This window comes from Pristiophorus japonicus, chromosome 13 (genome assembly GCF_044704955.1).
Source record: "Pristiophorus japonicus isolate sPriJap1 chromosome 13, sPriJap1.hap1, whole genome shotgun sequence".
NCBI classification, from domain to species: Eukaryota; Metazoa; Chordata; class Chondrichthyes; family Pristiophoridae; genus Pristiophorus; species Pristiophorus japonicus.
Genome location: NC_091989.1, coordinates 172182238 through 172201764, shown reverse-complemented (window position 1 = coordinate 172201764; position 19527 = coordinate 172182238). Strand labels below are relative to the sequence as shown.

The 19527-nt window shown below is 42.3% G+C and overlaps 1 protein-coding gene across 1 annotated transcript; it reads left to right on the top strand.

Moving 5' to 3' along the window:
• Nucleotides 1-1015: 1015 nt before the first annotated feature.
• Nucleotides 1016-17589, top strand: irf8 (interferon regulatory factor 8). The gene is made up of 9 exons (XM_070898259.1): nucleotides 1016-1127; nucleotides 1351-1537; nucleotides 4084-4267; nucleotides 5322-5407; nucleotides 9657-9762; nucleotides 12209-12262; nucleotides 12452-12838; nucleotides 16853-16971; nucleotides 17142-17589. The coding sequence occupies exons 1-9, from the start codon at nucleotides 1120-1122 to the stop codon at nucleotides 17331-17333; spliced, it is 1323 nt and encodes a 440-aa protein (XP_070754360.1). The 5' UTR covers nucleotides 1016-1119; the 3' UTR covers nucleotides 17334-17589.
• The last annotated feature ends 1938 nt before the right edge of the window (nucleotides 17590-19527 follow it).

Sequence of the window (19527 nt, the reverse complement as noted above, 5' to 3'; positions counted from 1 at the left end):
GGAACAGTTTTGCTCTATCTACTCTGTCTCGACCCCTCATGATTTTGATAATGCTTCGGCCCACATAAGCACACGTTTCAGCCAGGCTAATTAGTTAGTGATCAGGAGCACGAACCCCAAGTGACTTTTTAAAAAATGTTAAGACCGTGGCAAGCTTTATATAGTGCAAGAGCCTATACAGGGAAATTAGTAAAATATAAATTTAGGACAGATATCAGGAAAAACTTGTTTGGAATGATGTATCAAACAAGGCAATGAAGGCAAAAATAGTGGGATATTTAAAGTACAATTGGATACCATGATGGGAGAGTTGATGCACTAGAGGGATGGGTTGAACGGCCCTTTCTCATCACCTTATTTACAAAATGGGCCGACCTTCGTGTCATTGCTTTGGGTGACTGCTCTGTACGTCAGAAAAAAAATGTTCCTACACCCGTCTGGGGAAACTGTCCGATGCTTTCAGTTAACTGCACAATCGCGGAAACATTTTATTGGCGATTCATGAAACATAATGCAACTGTCTGTTGGAATTGAAAAAGACAAATTCTCAAGTCTCCCGATACTGTTACCACAATGGGACAGGAGGAGGCGTAAGGGCGCCAGGAAATTCCCCTATCAGATAGCCTAACACCCCTCTCAGTAAATCTCCCCCTCCTCACTCTCATGTGTCATAAAATGTACACCGAGTGGCATAAAGTGCGTTTGTTTCCTGAACTTAAAAGTCACAAAGTTGGAACAGCATCCCGACACCCCACAGCAAACTATATAAGACACGGGAGAGCGTCACTAGAGTTCTATCAACCCCATCTGATTTCTTGTAAAAGGTGGCATTTGGAGGAAATCCCTCCCGCCTTCTCGTCCCATTGGCTCGGCAACCTGGACTTCTGCGAGACGTTTGGTGAGTTTCAGTGTCAGTTACCGCGGGGACGCCAAGCGAAGCCCCACCTTTCCTGAGAGTAAATAAACCCACCAAGTCCGTTCCAAGACCAGATTAAACGTGTTGTTTGCCAAAGCATTTTGGACAATTAAAACAAGTCACGAAAGCAGAAGAGAAAACGAGGCCAACATTGCTCAGCTGAGTAACTGTCTCAATATCTGGCACAGAACTGCTGTGGAATCATGCAAGGGTGAGCAGACACTTTCAGTGCAACTTGTGGAATAACTTTACAAACCTTTTGATATATATATATATATATGAATTGTTTTAAAATTAAATGTTGCTTCTAAGTAACGTGTATTACGAGCACTTCCTATTATCCAGAGCTAGTTTTCGACTTTTGCTGTTAATTTGCTATCTTCCATTGCATCTTGTCGCCGATGTTGATGCGGTTTGAATGTTCATGATTGCAGGATCAGCATGGTCGATAAAAACAACACCGGGATGCGCCGGCTCAAGCAATGGTTAATCGATCAGATTGACAGCGACCAGTACCCGGGCTTGGTGTGGGATGATGAGCAGAAAGTCACCTTTCGGATTCCCTGGAAGCACGCCGGAAAACAGGACTACAATCAGGAGGTGGACGCTTCGATCTTCAAAGTACGAGGATTTTGGTACAGATTTGTGATGCTGCAAAAGCAGAGCCTGCTTGACCGCCCCCTACGCCCTTTAAAAATGTATTGTACCTGCTTATAGTATTAGGGTCACAGCACTTGGCTGCAGTGTAGGGTAGGATCATGTTGTGCAACGCAGACTGGTTGGGTTGGGGGCAGATTAAAAGTGTTGCAATGGTATCAAGTTGTATGTGCGAAATTAGTCAAACTTCAAAGCCAAAGTTGAAACTTTTTATATGTCTGACTCTCTGTAAGCCCCCCCCCCCCCCAATGATAACGTTTTAGTGTGTAGAATGATACACACACACAAACATACTTTTTTTTTATTCGCTTCATTAACTTTGAGGCCGGGTTGTATCAGGGCACATTGAGTTCACGGCCAAGCACTTTTCAGATGTATTTCGATGAATGAAAGATGGGCTGAGGTACAGAGTTGTAGGGAAATAATTTGCATAATTAACATTCAAACTGTAAATTGTAAAGGAATATGTTTTCTGAAAGTTGAGAAATAACTAACCTCTACACCTAATATTACATTGACGAGGGAGTATCTCACATTACTATTAATGAAGCTTAACTTCTAAATTATATAGAAAATAATGGTAATTTTTGCTTGTACATCTACTCTGCTCTCATATGCTGATACAAGATGTCTTATCATTTCAGTGGTTTATGTGGTTAAATTGTGAAAATATAGTAGATGGTTCAGTTGCAGTTTAGGAACTTAGCTGGTACAATGAAAGAGCTTTTATTAAAAAATAGTTAATATGATTAAGAAACTATATAATATATTTAGTACCAGCGAAGATCTATTATAAGCCTTTAATGAAATGATCTCTGAAAATGTGCGTTTGGCTTGAGGTTTAAAGGAAGGAATTATTTGTATAAGTCTGGCATGTTCCTAAATGCAGTATCATGTCTGAGGGACAGATCTGGCTTTAGATGGCTTATCTGTGTTCCTCACACGTCTTCCAACAGGACTGTGGGGGCGTTGGGAGATTTCTCCCAGTGATCAGTTCAAAGACCTCACACACTTCCAGTACAAGGCATTCGAAATACTTGCCTTTATTAGCTGGGTGTCATTACAACAGTTTCTACACTGCAAAAGTACTTAATTGGCTGTAAAGGGCTTTGAGACATCCGGTGGATGTGAAAAGTGCCATATAAAAAAAAATGCAAGAGGCATAGAATATAAGAGCAGGGAGGTTATCCTTGAACTGTATAAAACACCAATTAATCCACAGCAAGAATACCGAGTGCAGTTCTGGTTACCACATTACAGGAAAGATGTGATTGCTCCAGAGAGGTTACAGAGAAAATTTATGAGGATGTTGCCTAGACTGGAGAATTTTGGCTATGAGGAAAGATTGGATAGATTGGGTTGTTTTCTCTGGAAACCTAATTGAGGTGTATAAAATTATGAGGGGCCAAGATAAAGTGAATAGGAAGGACCTATTTCCCTTAGCAGAAGGGTCAATAATCAGGGAGCATAGATTTAAAGTAATTGTTGAAGCTTCAGAGGGGATTTGAGGAGAAATATTTTCCACTCGGAAGGTGGTAGGGGTCTGGAACTCACCGCTTGAGAGTGTGGTGGAGACAGAAAACCTCACAGCATTTAAAAAGTACTTGGATATGTATTTGAATTGCCGTAATGTACAAGGCTACGGACCAAGAGCTGGAAAGTGGAATAGCTCTTTGTCGGCTGGAACAGACAGTATGGGCCGACTGGCCTCTTTCTGTGCTGTAAATGTCTATGATTCTATGATACAATGCTGAACATTATTAAATGGCAATGAGCCCAAAGTATTAATAGCTGAATAAAGGTCTTGGGACCAAAGTTCAAATTGTAAATCTAGTTGCATTCAGGTAGTATCTCTAGATCAAGGGCACTATAACTCTTTAGCATGGAGTTTATGACTAGATTTTATTTTTGTTCCTGTTAGTGTATTTACTTTACTTTTCAAAACTTTTTAACTCGGTACAATTATCTGGTGAAATATTTAAAGTTGTGAAAAATATGTATTTAAAAAGTGGATAAATATGCTGAGAGAATTTCTGTTGTTTCATGTACTGAAAGATTGAACTCAAGACTTGTGCAGTATACGAGACACTTGAGATAACAAGTTCCCTTTGCCACTGTGTGGGTCAACTCATCTAGACTGCCACTTGGGACTGCTGTAAAACTTAAGGAGAGCACTTGGACAGATCTGTTCATTTGCTGTTCAGCCCCGATAACCATAAGGGCAATAACTTAAATGGTTGCAGCACCATGTCCTCCAAATGAAGGCGTGGATGAGAAAGCATCTCATAATTTTATCCCCTAGTGTATAACACACCAGACTAAAACAGCTTGAAGCAAGTTGAAAAGCTAGTCACACTTGTGTGGAGTAGAAATCATTAGCTTCAGCAAAGCACAGATGTGGGAGGTCACCACTTTAATAGCTTCAAGTACATGAAAAGGTCATGCTGTACCAATTAGTTTATTGAGTTCCTCTTCTAAATCATGGGTTATGTACTGCATTGTATTGATAGGCTTGGGCTGTCTTCAAAGGAAAATATAAAGAAGGTGACAAGGCAGAGCCTGCCACATGGAAGACAAGACTTCGTTGTGCGCTGAACAAAAGTCCAGATTTTGAAGAAGTGACAGACCGTTCACAGCTCGACATCTCAGAACCGTATAAGGTTTATCGGATCGTGCCTGAAGGACAGCAGAAATGTAAGTGTAAATCATACAGTGGGTTGGGTACATTATATAAAATGCACTCTCACTCTATTCCGCAATCTGATTCATACATATGATCTTGTAAATTTAGATTAACAGAAAAACCGTGACTGCTGGAAAACTAAAACCATTCAGTATCTGAAGGAGAAAGATAGATTAACATTTCACATGGGACCTAAAGTTCTGATGAACTGCGCCACCCAAAGTGTTATGTTTTCTTTCTCTTTCAGTTACTGACTGACCTGCTGACCACCCTGTGCACTTCCAGCACTTGGTGTTTGTTCTTTATCCTAGACGACACCTTTTTTTTAAGGTTTGGCTACTAGAGCATGGAGTGGCCGATAAGTAAAAATAAAGTTGTTTAAAAGTCATTCTTCTTCAAGACTATATGATATTTATATGAGATAAAGATATAAATGTTGTCATGTGGAATTAACTTGAAGCCTTCCCTGAATAAAAGATAATTGACATTTATTTAGCCTTATCTATCCACTAGGGGATTAAGCTGTATAGAAATCTTTTGAACTTTACTGTAGCAGTTTGGGTAAGATATGTGAAAATAATTTGCTGTCGCTTTTATTTAGGTTGATCATATTTTCAGCATTTTCATCGTATGAATATTTAACACGGTCATATAAAATTTTACTGGAAGCGAAACATTTAAGTTTTGGTTTATGAAGTTCTGTTCTTTTGAATAATGGGGAAAAAAACACACTAAATAATTTTGGAATAACTACTCTTGCATTAAGGTATATGCACTAAAAATATCTTAAAATAAAAACTAAATTACGACGTGGTTACAAATTTAGGTACAATGCGTGGTCTTCCCCTTATACTGTACCGTGTTTTTTTGTTGCAGGGGGTGTGGGGGCTCCAAGGTGACAGAGCTGAGTCAGTTTTCTGTGGCAGACTCAGTAATCTGGTACTATTACTGCTGTTATCACTTAGAATCATAACTTCCATTGATTAGCATATTCTTTTCAAAGTAACTGAATCCTGTACCTTATTCATTCCATCAACTAAATGGATTTTAACATTTCTGAAACAGGTAAATTCGGCAGCCATTCCAATGAACAAGGTGATATCACTGATATGGATTGCAGCCCACCCGACTCAGATGAACTTATGAAGGAGGTAAGTGACTGCATTTCTTTTACCCATTTCTTATAATTTAATTTTGCATGTGTGGAGGCCTAATAAGGCAAAGGAATACACATTAAATGGTTCGACACTGAAAAGTATAGAGGAACAAAGGGATCTTGGAGTGCAGGTCCACAGATCCCTGAAGCTAGCAGGCCAGGTAGAAAAGAAGGCATATGGAATACTTGCCTTTATTAGTCGAGGCATGGAATACAAGAGCAAGGAGGCTATGCTTGAACTGCATAAAACAATGGTTAGACCGCAGCTGGAGTACTGTTTGCGGTTCTGGTCACCACATTACAGGAAAGATGTGATTGCACTGGAAAGGGTTCAGAGAAGATTTACAAGAATATTGCCTGGACTGGAGAATTTTGGCTTCGAGGAAAGATTGGGGATGCAGGGTCTGTTTTCTTTTGGAGCAGAGGAGGCTGAGGGGAGACCTGATTGAGCTGTATAAAATTAAGAGGGGCCTGAATAGAGTGGCTAGGAAGGATCTGTTTCTCTTGGCAGAGGGGTCAACAACCAGGGGACATAGATTTAAAGTAATTGGGGGGAGGTATAGAGGAGATATGAGGGGAAACTTATTTACCCAGAGGGTGGTGGGGATCTGGAACGCACTGTGTGAAAGGGTGGTAGAGTCAGGAACCCTCACCACATTTAAAAAATACTTGAATGTGCACTTAAAGTGCCGTAACCTACAGGGGAGGGCTACAGACCAAGAGCTGGACAATGGGATTCGGCTGGAGAGCTCTTGTTCGGCTGGTGCAGACACAATGGGCCAAAATGGCCTCCTTCCATGCTGTAAATTTCTATGAATCTATGAAGGCTTTAGTCAGATTGAAAGGCACTTGGTGAACTGGATAATGTCACTTAGTTACTTGGCTGTTTTTTTGATTTAAAATGCTATCCAAATGTATACAGTAATATGAACAGTTCAATTGCTCCCTTTATTAGACCATTCTATTTGTTGTTAACAACTTGCACAAGGCATGTAGGGCCTTATCATGGCTCTCAGGATGTCCCAAGTCACTTCACTCTTCAATGAATAACTTTTTGAACCTCAGTCAGAAATGCTATGGGGTAGCATAAACAGCAAATGAGATGAATGATCAGTTAGGTTTGGTTGTGTTGGTTGAGGGAAGTATGTTGGCCAACATACTGGGACACCTCGCTGTTCTTCGAAAGGTGCCTCGCTGAACCACCAGAATAGGCAGATGATTTAATATTGTATCCAAAGAATGGATGCGCTCTAAGCTCATACACAAGTATTGAACGTTTTTTTTCCTGAGGTAAAATAAATGTTGTACGGTGAACGACAACATCAGGGATCTTTACATAAAACATTTTAGTTTTCTGATTAAAAGGTTTTTTTTTTCCTGTCTAATTTTCTCTCCTTATCGCTTGAAGGTACTGACTGATGCCCGGGTCCAATTCCCCAAACTATGGCCAATCTGTGCTTCCTCATCTAAATGGTCATTCTTCGTTTGATGATCATGGGAGAGCATCACAACCGAGTCCGATCCTGTCCCTACCTCAGCTACTTCCACCAAGAGTCATGGGACCTGGAAATCTGGCTGATTTAATTTTCCTTCTCTAGACCAGGATCAATTGTGGCATCTCTACTGAACTCCCAGCTCAGAACAGCTAACTTAGCACAGATCTGGAATCCAACCTGGGGCTGTGCTGATTGTTCTGGCTTGGTTCTCGACTAGACAATCAGCAATGAGCCACTGGAGCAATCTTGGCAAGACTTCTATATAAATAATGGAACCAATTGAAACTGCATCATTATGTAGAGCAATGGGAGTTTGCATTATGTGCAGCAGCCAGGATTTGAAACACTGAAACTCATAGTAAATACAGACCATTCACAAGGCCCTTTTATTGTGCCTCTTGTTGCACCTGAAGTGTGTGAAGTCAGAGTTCCCACCATCCTATTCACTGCGGTAGCAAATCTTAAGGGCACTGGTTTTGTGAAAAAGCACTTGGAAGACTGTTTGTAGAAAGACAATAGTCTGACACCATGTGGGATTGACTTAACCATGGATTTCACCACTGAGAAAAAGGTTTGCCAGAACCTTTTTCATGAAGATGAACCCTTCCCCTTTAACATGGCTGCTGCCACCCCTCCTGCATCCTGCTTGTATCCCTAGCTAACCGTCAAGCGGTTTTACTTAGGTTTTTTCCCAATCCCCATTTTGGGTTCAAATAAGGAACGAAGACCAAACTCCTCACGTGCCTGCATAAAACTTGTGTATTTCTGTTCTTTAATCTCCCCCTTTCTTGTGCCCCTCACTCGAGCTGTGCCGAAGTGTAGATCCCATTGTAACTAGTTGAAAGGCAGCTAGGACTGAAGTGAAGGAGAATGGCTGGCCAGCAGTGACTATTATTTTGACAATCCAGCATGTGATCTTCCTCCCTCTTGCTGGTGATGTGGCATTTAAATATAAATGAGACATCTTTACCAAAAGGAGGGAGAAACTGCAAACAGCAAAAACCTGTTTCCACTGTCTGTAACGTAAATAGGGAAGAAGGCTACAGCCTTAAAATTGCAAGGTCAGTGTCCTCCATTTGCTTGGTTTTTCCAGCTATTTTCTTGAATGCCCAGTTTTCTGATCGGCCTGTTCATTTGGGTGGGATTGTGCATTAGGAGCAGAGTCTCAATTTTGGACCTTAAGTCTAAAACATTTTAACAATTGTTGCTCACAGTGCATGTTATGTTCTAGAATCTAGAACCAGAGGTCACAGTCTCAGAATAAAGGGTCGGCCATTTAGGACTGCAATGAGGAGAAATTTCTTCACTCAGAGGGCGATGAATCTTTGGAATTCTCTACTCCAGAGGGCTGTGGAGCCTCAGTCTTTGAGTATATTCAAGACTGGGATCGATAGATTTTTGGATATTAAGGGAATCAGTGGATACGGGGACAGTGCAGGAAAGTGGAGTTGAGGTCAAAAATCAGCCAGGGCCTTATTGAATGGTGGAGCAGGCTCGAGGGGCCGAATGGTCTCCTCCTGCTCCTAATTCTTATGTTCTAGATGGATGTGATGTCAAGCTCAGATTACTTACAGACAATGCAGTGCAAGATTAATGTTTTAAAATCAGATTTGTTCATTTTTAATTTCACACTGAGGTTTTCTGATAATGTAAAAATATATGATACATAATAAAATGTTAAGGAAGCACATTTACAGAGAATTTTGGATTAGGATTCCAGATATGTGTCAGTTTGGCTCAGATGGTAGCACTCCATTTGACGGTTCCAGGTCCATTCAAGGATTTGAGAATGTAATCTAGGTTGACACTGAGGGAGTGCACCATTGTTCGAATTGTCATCCTTTGGATGTGATGTTAAACTGAGGTCCTGTCTACCTGTTCAGATGGACACTAAAGATTCCATGATGATATTCAAAGAAGAGCATGGAGTTCTTCAGTTAGTGATGTCCTGCCCAACATTATTCTCTCAACCAGTACAGCCAAAAAAGTGGATTACCTGGTTATTCATCTCACGCAATGGCTGCTGTACTTGCCCATAAAGTAGTTAATTGTATCTGAAGCTTTTTAAGCTGTGATAAGTAACTTTATAAATGCAAGTCATTATTTTTCCTTTTTTCGAGTCAATCTCCTATGGCATTACACATGGAGTTAAAACCAAGTCTAGTCTTCAGGTGAAGCAGGGTTAGAGCGCAGGGGATAACTAAAAGAAAGACTTGCATTTATATAGCGCCTTTCACGATCTCTGGATGTCGCAAAGTGCTTTAGAACTGATGAAGTACTTTTGGAGTGTAGTCACTGTTGTAATGTGGGAAACGTGGCAGCCAATTTGCGTACTGCAAGCTCCCACAAACAGCACTGTGATAGTGACCAGATAATTTGTTTTTGTGATGTTGATTGAGGGATAAATATTGGCCAGGACACCGAGGAGAACGTCCCTGCTCTTCTTCGAAATAGTGCTATGGGATCTCTTCCATCCACCTGAGAGAGCAGACAGGGCTTCGGTTTAATGTCTCCTCCAACAGACTAGATCAGAGTGTGTGGATGTACTATATTCTCCACTTCAAAGTCATGCATTCCGTGCTAATACTTTAATTTGGTATTGTTCATAGTTAAATATCAAAACTTTACATCAATTTGGGAATCAGGAGTAGAGTTGGTTGGAACATAGTACAGGCTGTTGTGTGTATGGACTGATGAACCCATCAAGAAGTTTGGTATGATAATGATATATTTTTATACATTTTGTAGGTTGTTGTGGATTATAATGGTATAATAAAGAGAAGTCATTCTCCACCACAGGAGGATTGTACAAGTCAACCACAGCATGACTGGTGGGGACGACAAACCATTGAGGGTAAAACAAGACATTTCTTTCCCTTTTTATTATTGGACTAGTAAATTGTATTCAGATTTTTGTTTCTTGATTTACTTCGCTTTTTTAAAGGGCCATATCCTACGCTATTCCTATCCGTGGGCTTCTGACAGACTCGCTAGTGGGTCGGAATCTCCTTTCGGTGAAATAAAATTGGGTGCAACAACAACAGCTTGTATTTATATAGCGCCTTTAACATAGTAAAACCTCCCAAGGTGCTTCACAGGAGTGTCATAAGACAAAAAATTTGACACCGAGCCACATAAGGAGAAATTAGGGCAGATGAATAAAATCTTGGTCAAAGAGGTAGGCTTTAAAGGCCGTCTTAAAGGAGGAAAGAGAGGTTTAGGGAGGGAATGCACTAAGAAAGAAAGACTTCCATTAAGTTTATGAATTCCAGAGCTTAGGGCCTAGGCAACAGAAGGCAGGCCACCAATAGTTGAGCGATTATAATCAGGGATGCTCAAGAGGGCAGAATTAGAGGAGTGCTGATATCTCGGGGGAGGGGTTGTGGGGCTGGAGGAGATTACAGTGATAGGGAAGGGGCGAGGCCATTGAGCGATTTGTAAATAAGGATGAGAACTTCATAAATGAGGAGGTAAACAACACGTAGTTCTGCAAGAAAAGTCAACCAAAAACGTGGAGATTATAATTGGGAACTCTCTGCCATCCCCCATTCTGAGCCAGTGATGGAAAATTGCATTTAATATCTGAAAATAACTGGTTCTGAACCTTCCACTCATGGGTGCCGAAAACGATCCAGCAGATTCTAGACTAACATAGGGGAGCCAGAGCTGAGAACCCTTGGTGCAAGACCAAATGTCGGAGGCCATCTGAGTTGGATGGATTTAGAAGGGAGAAGTCAAGAAGCACTGGTTAGGAAATGGAAAGTTTGGTTATTAACAACCTGTGATCTTAAAATTACACTGTGGGATTATCGGTCCTGAATGCTTAGTGTCAACTGTAGCCTCACCTCCACCCCTGAGCTGTGCCTCAGTGGTTAGCAGCCTCACCTCTGAGTCAGAAGGTTGTGGATTCAGAGATTTGAGCACAAAAATCTAGGCTGACACTCCAGTGCAATACTGAGGGAGTTCTGCATTGTTGGAGGTGCCGTCTTTGGCTGAGATGTTAATCCGAGGCTTCGTCTGCTCTCTCGTGGACGTAAAAGATCCTATTTTGAAGAAGAGCAGGGGAGTTATCCTTGGTGTCCTGGCCAATATTTAATCCCTCAATCAACATCATGGAAACAGATTATCTGGTCATTATCACACTGCTTTTTGTGGGAGCTTGCTGTGCACAAATTGGCTGCCGCGTTTCTCACATTACAACAGTGACTGCACTTCAAAAGTACTTCATTGGCTGTAAAGCACTTTGGGACGTCTGGTGGTCGTGAAAGGCGCTATATAAATGCAAGTCTTTCTTTCTTAGTGCGTTTGCTTAAAATTCCTTTCTCTGCTGTTGAAGAGGAGAAATTTTAAACAAATTAATACCTGTATCGAGATAATGCAGGGAGGGTTTGCAGATTCACCACCAGGCTTAGCACCATCTTCTCGAGGGCAATTAGGGAAGGGCAATGAATGCTGGCCTTGCCAGCGATGCCCACATCCCATGAATGAATAAAAAAAAGATGGAACACGCTAATGTCACACAGTGTAATCCCAAAGTGTAATTTCAGGGCCTGTAGATTGTACGAGATAAAGAAGAATGAGGAAAGTTGGAATGATACTCTGGTCTCATTTATGTGATCCTTACGGAAGAGGAAGGCCAGTTAGCCCAATTTAGCTAATTCATCAGGAGTGTACCAACAAACCCCCATCACTGCAGCCAACTGTTCCTTAAACCGATTCTGGGGTTTTTGCCTCTAATGCTTCACCCAGCAGTACATTGCATGTTGTATAATATAAAAGCTGCTAGATTGCAGTGATTATATCAATCGCTCTCACTGGTGTAGTTCTTGACTTTGTGGAGGAGTGTAAAACGGGTGATTGGGAGTCAGCAGCTCGTTTTACATCTCTTCTGATTTTAATTGCCAACTGAAGTCAATTAATAAAAATCGGGAGAGATGTAGAACGGGCTACTGACTGCGCAATCATGTAAAACCAAAGTAAAAATCTACCCCACTGTGTTTTATTCAGCTTTTTGATGTATATCTCAATATAAAATCTTCTGGTTACTGTGAACTCCCAACACGACTAAAATAGATTAACTGGGCATTTATCTTATTGCTGGGACCTTGATTATGTGCAAATTGGCACATGTATGTGCCAAATAATAACCATAACTATACTTCAAAATTCATTAATAGGCTTTGGGACGTCCTGAGGACGCGAAAGCTGCTATATAAATGCAAATTCTTTCTATCTGTGTTCGTTCCGTGTGCATCAAAGTTAGAAGAGTGTCCATAACCTTCTCATTTCCTCGCTTACAGATTCTTCAATGCTGTATTATGCCAATAACTGTGGAGCCATGCAACCCAATTCAGGTACCAAAAGCACGATCATTACTATTCCTATCTTTTGATTATTTATGCTCCTATTATTGATTATTATTATTATTATTATTATGCACTAGTATTAAACAACTACGGGTAATCAAATCTGCTTTGTTGTCCTCCGAACTCATGTATTTTGAATCTGTAACCTGCTTTTTTGAAAATGTCGTCTTTCTCTAGGGTTCTGCCAAATGATTGTCACGTTTTACTATGGAGGCCTTCCAATGTCCCGGGTTCCCATTCGGCGGTCCGATGGCTGTCGAATCACTGTGCGCCATGCTCCCATCACCAATGAGGCTGTATTTGGGTCGGAAAGCATGGAACAGGTTCTGTTCCCACCTACCAACAAGATTCTAAACCCTCGGCAGCAGCAAGTTACAAATAAACTCTTGACTCACCTTGAACGTGGGGTGCTGCTGCTAAGCAACAACGAGGGCATCTACATCAAAAGGCTGTGCCAAGGCAGGGTCTTCTGGAGCGGCCCCTGTGCACTTTTTGCTGACCGGCCGAACAAGCTGGAGAGAGATGCGATCGTGAAGCTTTTTGACACGAAGCAGTACTTGCAAGGTTTGTACTACAGCTGTTACTGTAACAACAACCAGTTGCATTTATATAGCGCTTTTAACGTCGTCAAACGTCCCAAGGCGCTTCACAGGACCGTTACCAAACAAAATTTGACACCGAGGCATGAAAGCAGATAGTAGGACAGGCTTGGTCAAAGAGGTAGGTTTTAAGAAGCGTCTTGAAGGAGGTGGCGAGTTAGAGAGGTTTAAGGTAGAAATTCCAGAGCTTAGGACCGAGGCAGCTGAAGGCACGGCTGCCAGTGGTGGAGCGATGAGAATCGGGGCTGCGCTTGAGGCCAGAATTGGAGAAGCGCAGAGATCTCGGAGGCTCTTTAAAACGAGCAAGAATACGAGATCCTTTGCTGGTTAGAGCTATCATTCGTGCAACATTTTTTTTCTGATTGTTCTGGGGTTCAGAAATAAAGCATGCGGCATGGGCATTTCATATTTGTTTTATAAAATGGCCTCGATTTTCCACACTGTTGTTAAGCCAGGGTTGGAGTTCCGCCTTTCATGAGGATGTACTGGTCGAACTTCCGGGACGGGGTAATTCGGATCATTCTGGGAGTCCGCCTGGGAGTGCCAGGGAATAGCTGTGACCGGGCGTGGGCATCTGCCACCTGCAACTGAGTGCAAAGGGCACATTTGTTTTCATTTCCGTTTTGTTTTTGTTGGAAAAAACACCTTAGGCTCTGCAGTCCATTTTGTCCTGCAACTGATCGTGGAGAAAATTTGGCTCTTTTAAAAATTTAAATGGCATGTGTAGCGCTGCTGGATGCCACAAAGAAACCGCCCAGCTGTTTGTGCTCAGAGTTGCTAAGGCGCAAATGGTAGGGGAATCCACCCTGTGATGCGCTCCCGTCCTGTGTAATTATAATATGCCAATTCCTGTTAGCAAAAGGATACACAGACACAACGCCACTTCTGCTGGGACGGGTGGGGAACCGGCACAGAAACTCTCAACGGTGTCTCTGGCTCATTCTGCTGCAGTAACTCCAGCCTAGGCCCATATTTGTATAAAACTATATCCTAAACATTTTATGTCGGACAATAACTTCTATTTTTCTACTTCACACTGTCAGAAATGAACTGTGTCACTTTTTGTGAACAGCCTGCCTGTTTGACCTGCAGGCTCGACTCATTCTGACACGCTGCCCGTCATTTAAGAAGAAGGGAAGATCGGTAGCCGCCATCTTTATATTGTACATAGTTGGAGTTGGGGGGAATGCATTAAAAGGCACTCCTCACCTTTTGCTGTGCTTGCCTGTGCATGAAGAGCACTGACCATTAACCTCTGTGAGGCACCATGCATCGAGGGTGTTCATGCCTTGCAAAGCTCCATGGGCTAGAATTTCCCCTGGGATCGCCCATTTAATGCCCAGTTACCGACTGTTTTGGGCAAAAATGTAAATTACCACCCTGTACCGCCCATTTCATCTCCCGATTATTGCCGGAGGTAATTTCAGCCTAGGATTACCGCCAGTGTTGCAGTAAAATCCCCCCCCCCCCCCAGCAATAATTTGCACAAAAATATTTTTTTACCGCCAGTTATCGCTCCGATCAAAAGCACCCATTTTTTTTATGTACTTACCTGACTTGGGCCCAGCGTTATGCCTCCCTCCATTTTGTTTTAGCATTGAAGGTATTTACAGCGGCCCGGAAGATCGTTGATAATCAACAAAACCTCCATATCTGTTAGACATAAGTAAAAGCTAACTGCCGATCAGTCTGCAATAATGCCATATTTACTTGGTGATAAAATAAAATAAAAAATAAATTAAAATTTTACAATAAAAAACCTCATATTGACCCAAATATGGCAGAACTCAAGCCACAATGTAATCAGCCAGTCGTGCAGGGAAGTGTCTGTGGAAAACTTGAAAATTTTCCCCCAAAATATACAAACTGTCTGGGACAGGCGCATAGCTGAAGCATGTTGTAATCTCATACGCCTGCCCTTCTAATCCCTCGGGACCTTTACTTTGCTCTGCACTTGCTTCCCTCATTCCTTTAGCTCTGGGCTTCGTTATTTTTAACAGTCCGGCTCCAAAGCAGACCCACCCCCCCAACAATACCCCCTCCCGTCCCTCGTCCCTGTCCCAAATCCCCTCGTACACAACCATTACCGGCTCCTTTGAACCATAATATTACATAGCAACGTTCCGTGAAGTCTTTACTCGCACTCACCTGCCGGAGCTGCGCTGGCTCATTTCACATAGAACTCAAATTTAAATATTCTCCAGATAAAACAAGGAGAAAGAACGGGAGCAGATATTGGAAGTGTCCATGAAATGCTTATTAGAGGACTGTCTCAATCTGGCTGGCCAAAGAAACAGCCTCCAAAACATGACCAGGCAAGGCGCAGTGAAGCCAAACCGCCCGTTTTTGCGGTGGTGCTGTGAGCCTTTAGTAAGGCAAGCAGATCGCTGAGTTTTAGGCCTCCGCTGGCGTCCGCTATCGCAACGCTTTGCCACCGCCGAGATTGAAGAACCGAAAACCGTGGGAGCGCGCACCGGCGGTTCAAAAGACGCAACTGCCGGGATTCTGCTAAGGATCCGGCGCCAGCGATCTCGGGTGAATTTCTAGCCCTATGTACAGATTCTCCTGAGTATGAAATCTCACTTTTAGAAACCGCAACAAACATTAGTGTGGCAGCGAGAAAGGTGACATATAGAACAGTAGTCGACTGAAAAAGCGTCAGTAAAATAATTGAAAACAAATATTGGTAGTTTTGGGCACCCAATATAGTAAGAATATAAAAGCAATGAAAAAATTGCAGTGTAGATTCACCAAGATAACGGGTTCTAGTTATGAAGAAAATCTCAAAAATTAGGCTTTTTCTGAAGAGCCGAGAAGGTTGTAAATGGTGAACTCGTAGAGGTCTTCGGGACTGCGAAAGAGGATGGGATTAGGCATATGGAGAAAAACACTGGCAAAGTTTTGATGAACCCAATGGTGTGGTTTCTGTGATTGTGTATTTAGGAAGAATTTCATTATTGGTTATTTCAAGTACCTTCATTCCTATGTATACTGCTCTCTAGCATCAAATGCATTGTTGATAGTTTACTATTAACAATTTTAATAGATGTATGTATATATATATATTACACACATTCCCTCCTATAGATTTTAATTTTCTCCCCTTTCTCTCGATGTCTCCAGTCTATGCACCTGGGCTCAGAGGGTGGACAGTTGACCTGCTCACTGGTCTCTGCCAGTGTTGTTCTTGAGGCTGCATGAGAATTGCTTAGGGTGACACGCTGTCTGATTTCCCTCCCCTTCCTCTCGAAGTACCACACTTTGCATCTCCCAAGGCCAAGATTGGGAAGTATCTTTGTGAGGAATTGGATGGGAGGAGATAAATAATGGCCAAGTATTTCATGGCACAGTGTTGGAATACCACGGTGCTGCCCAACTGGATCAATAAAGGATGAAGTTATTCATTTCAGGCCTAGCTGGCCCAGCAGGAGTGTATTGGGTTCCTAAAGATTGTCACAATTGTGATTCAAATTGGAAATGAATTCCTCCTCATTCTTAAATTAATTCCAAGAGCCAAATTCAGTGCTTAAAGCAAAAGTACTTCACAATCCATATCTTCTTTATCAATGGCCACCTATTGAGGTCCTATCAACTTTGAGATAAGCCAAATGATTCACATCAAATAAAACAACCAGGAAAACGACCAGTACAGACGCCTATAGAAGACCAACAGGTAGCGCCAGAAATGACGGATGTGCTCGTCTATAAAGCCTTAAAAAGTAGCTGGACTGAGGGCAACTACTTTTGTCTGAGCAGCTAGATAAAAAGCGAAATAATTGTCACCTGAGGAAGATCCCCTGGTTTGGTGATCTTCAGTGTACATTGGAATTGTGTGCATTTAGGAAGGATGGAGAATCCTTTCTTAAGCGAATATAAATCCAACCGATTGTGCAAAAGAGTCAAAAAGCAATTAGGCTTAAATTTGAAGTATGGCAGTGACAATGGTGTGTGATCTTAAAATATTCTACTTTTCTTGCAGCTTTGCAACTTTACACAGAGAACCCCCAGTGTGGCTTCCCGGAAAACAAAGTGATTATATGCTTTGGAGAGGAGTTTCCTGACATGAAGCCTATCAACAAAAAATTAATTATAGTGGAGGTAAAGAAATGAATAGCATTGGGGGGGTGGGGGGGCGGTGGGCAGACAGATTTCTGCACCGTGTGATGCAACGTGCATCTCAAAACATGTTTAACAATGTATGATTATTTATTTGGTTTTTGCAAAATAAAAATGGATTCTCTTTTTTCCCCCCCCTCTTCATTTTACAGATTGAGCAGGTGAAAATAAACCAGATTTTGCAATCAGTACTTCAGTCAAAGAATTACCAGAACAACATCCACCTTCAGAAGATTTCCAATGAAACAGCGGAGGACAAATTGTCCGGGATTCTTCACGAACTTTGTGTGAACAATTACAGCTACCCGAGACCTGCCTTCAGCGAAAACCAGCAAATAAGCTGAAAATAGTCACAAACAAAAAAATCTCCATGCTTCAGCGATCTAAAGACTCTTGTGTAAGTTGTTGTCATTAACAGATAAGTGCTCTTTGCTAGCTGTCAGTAACGTTGCTAAAGGACTCCGAATCTCCAATCATTTTCGTTGGATGAATGCCGCTTTACACTGCAGTTAATATTTTTTTGTAACAATATTGCATTTTGTAAAATAATCATATAATTTTATACAAGTTTATTGTTTACTGTGAAAACCCAATTTGTGATCCATAGGAGTTTATAAAAAAAGGCACTGAACATATACAATACTGTTCATTACTGCCATGACACTTACTATGTAAGAAATATTTATTATCTACAGAATAATGGATATCTAAGAGGGAGTTGCTTGGATTTATTTTAATAGATTCAAAAAATTACCATAAATCTAGTTTATAAATTGCACCCGCGCATAAGTTGCCCCCCCCCCCCCATTTTGATTGTTTTTTTAAAAAAAAACCCTAGAGGCTGTATTGTGTAAGTTGCATCCTTAAACCAGTAAGCTTATCATCATCATCGTAGGCAGTCCCTCGAATCGAGGAAGAGTTCTTTGGTGGCTGAACAGTCCAATACGAGAACCACAGACTCTGTCACAGGTGGGAGAGATAGTCGCTAAGGGAAGGGGTGGGTGGCACTGGTTTGCCGCAAGCTCTTTCCGCTCTCTGCGCTTGATTTCTGCATGCTCTCGGCATTGAGGCTCGAGGTGCTCAGCGCCCTCTCGGATGCACTTCTTCCACTTAGGGCGGTCTTGGGCCAGGGACTCCCAGGTGTCAGTGGGGATGTCGCACTTTATCAGGGAGGCTTTAAGGGTGTCTTTGTAACGTTTCCACTGCCCACCTTTGGCTTGTTTGCCATGAAGGAGCTCCGAGTAGAGCACTTGCTTTGGAAGTATCGTGTCTGGCATGCGAACTATGTGGCCTGCCCAGCGGAGCTGATTGAGTGTGGTCAGTGCTTCAGTGCTGGGGATGTTGGCCTGGACGAGGACGCTGATGTTGGTGCGCCTGTCCTCCCAAGGGATTTGTAGGATCTTGCAGAGACATCGTTGGTGATATTTCTCCAGCGACTTGAGATGTCTGCTGTACATAGTCCATGTCTCTAGATGTCTGCTGTACATAGTCCATGTCTCTGAGCCATACAGGAGGGCAGGTATTACTACAGCTTGGTGGCAGTTTTGAGGGCCTGGTCTTCAAACAGTCTTTTCCTCAGGCGGCCGAAGGTTGCACTGATGCACTGGAGGCGGTGTTGGATCTCGTCGTCGATGCCTGCTCTTGTTGATAGGAGGCTCCCAAGATATGAGAAGTAGTCCACGGTGTCCAGGGCCGCGCTGTGGATCTTGATGACTGGGGGGCAGTGCTGTGCGGTGAGGACAGGCTGGTGGAGGACCTTTGTCTTATGGATGTTTAGCGTAAGGCCCATGCTTTCATATGCCTCAGTAAATACGTCGACTATGTCCTGGAGTTCAGCCTCTGTATGTGCACAGACGCAGGTGTCGTCCGCGTACTGTTGCTTATATTTCAGATTGTACAGTAACTTTCAGTTACCTTGTAATATTCGACAATGGCTACAGACGCTAGCTGTGATAGCAGAAATACAGCTTGAGTTGAACTCAAACTAGCATATTTCTGTAGAGATATTTGACTTGAAAAGAAAGACTTGCATTTATATAGCACCTTCCACGACGTTCCAAAGTGCTTTACAGCAAATGAAATAATTTTGGAGTGTAGTCACTGTTGTAATGTAGGAAATGCAGCAACCTATTTGTGCACAGCAAGCTCCCAAAACAGCAATATTTTAATGTTTAGTGATTGTGGTTGAAGGATAAATATTGACCAGAACAGAACTCCCCAGCTCTTCTTCGAAATAGTGCCATGGGATCTTTTATGTCCAACTGGGAGGTTTAACGTCAAATCTGAAAGATGGCAACTCAGACAGCGCAGCACTCCCTCAGGACTGTACTGAATTGTCAGCCTCAATTTTTGTGCTCAAGTCCCTGGAGTGGGACTATGAACCCACAACCTTCTGATTCAGAGGGGAGGATGCTACCCACTGAGCCACAGCTGACTTATGAGGCCAACTCTGACCACCCCAGCACCATGCAGGTATCCAAACTGGTATCTTCCTTAGTACCAGACTGGTTTGTGAATCACCCACTGAGCATAGCCTAC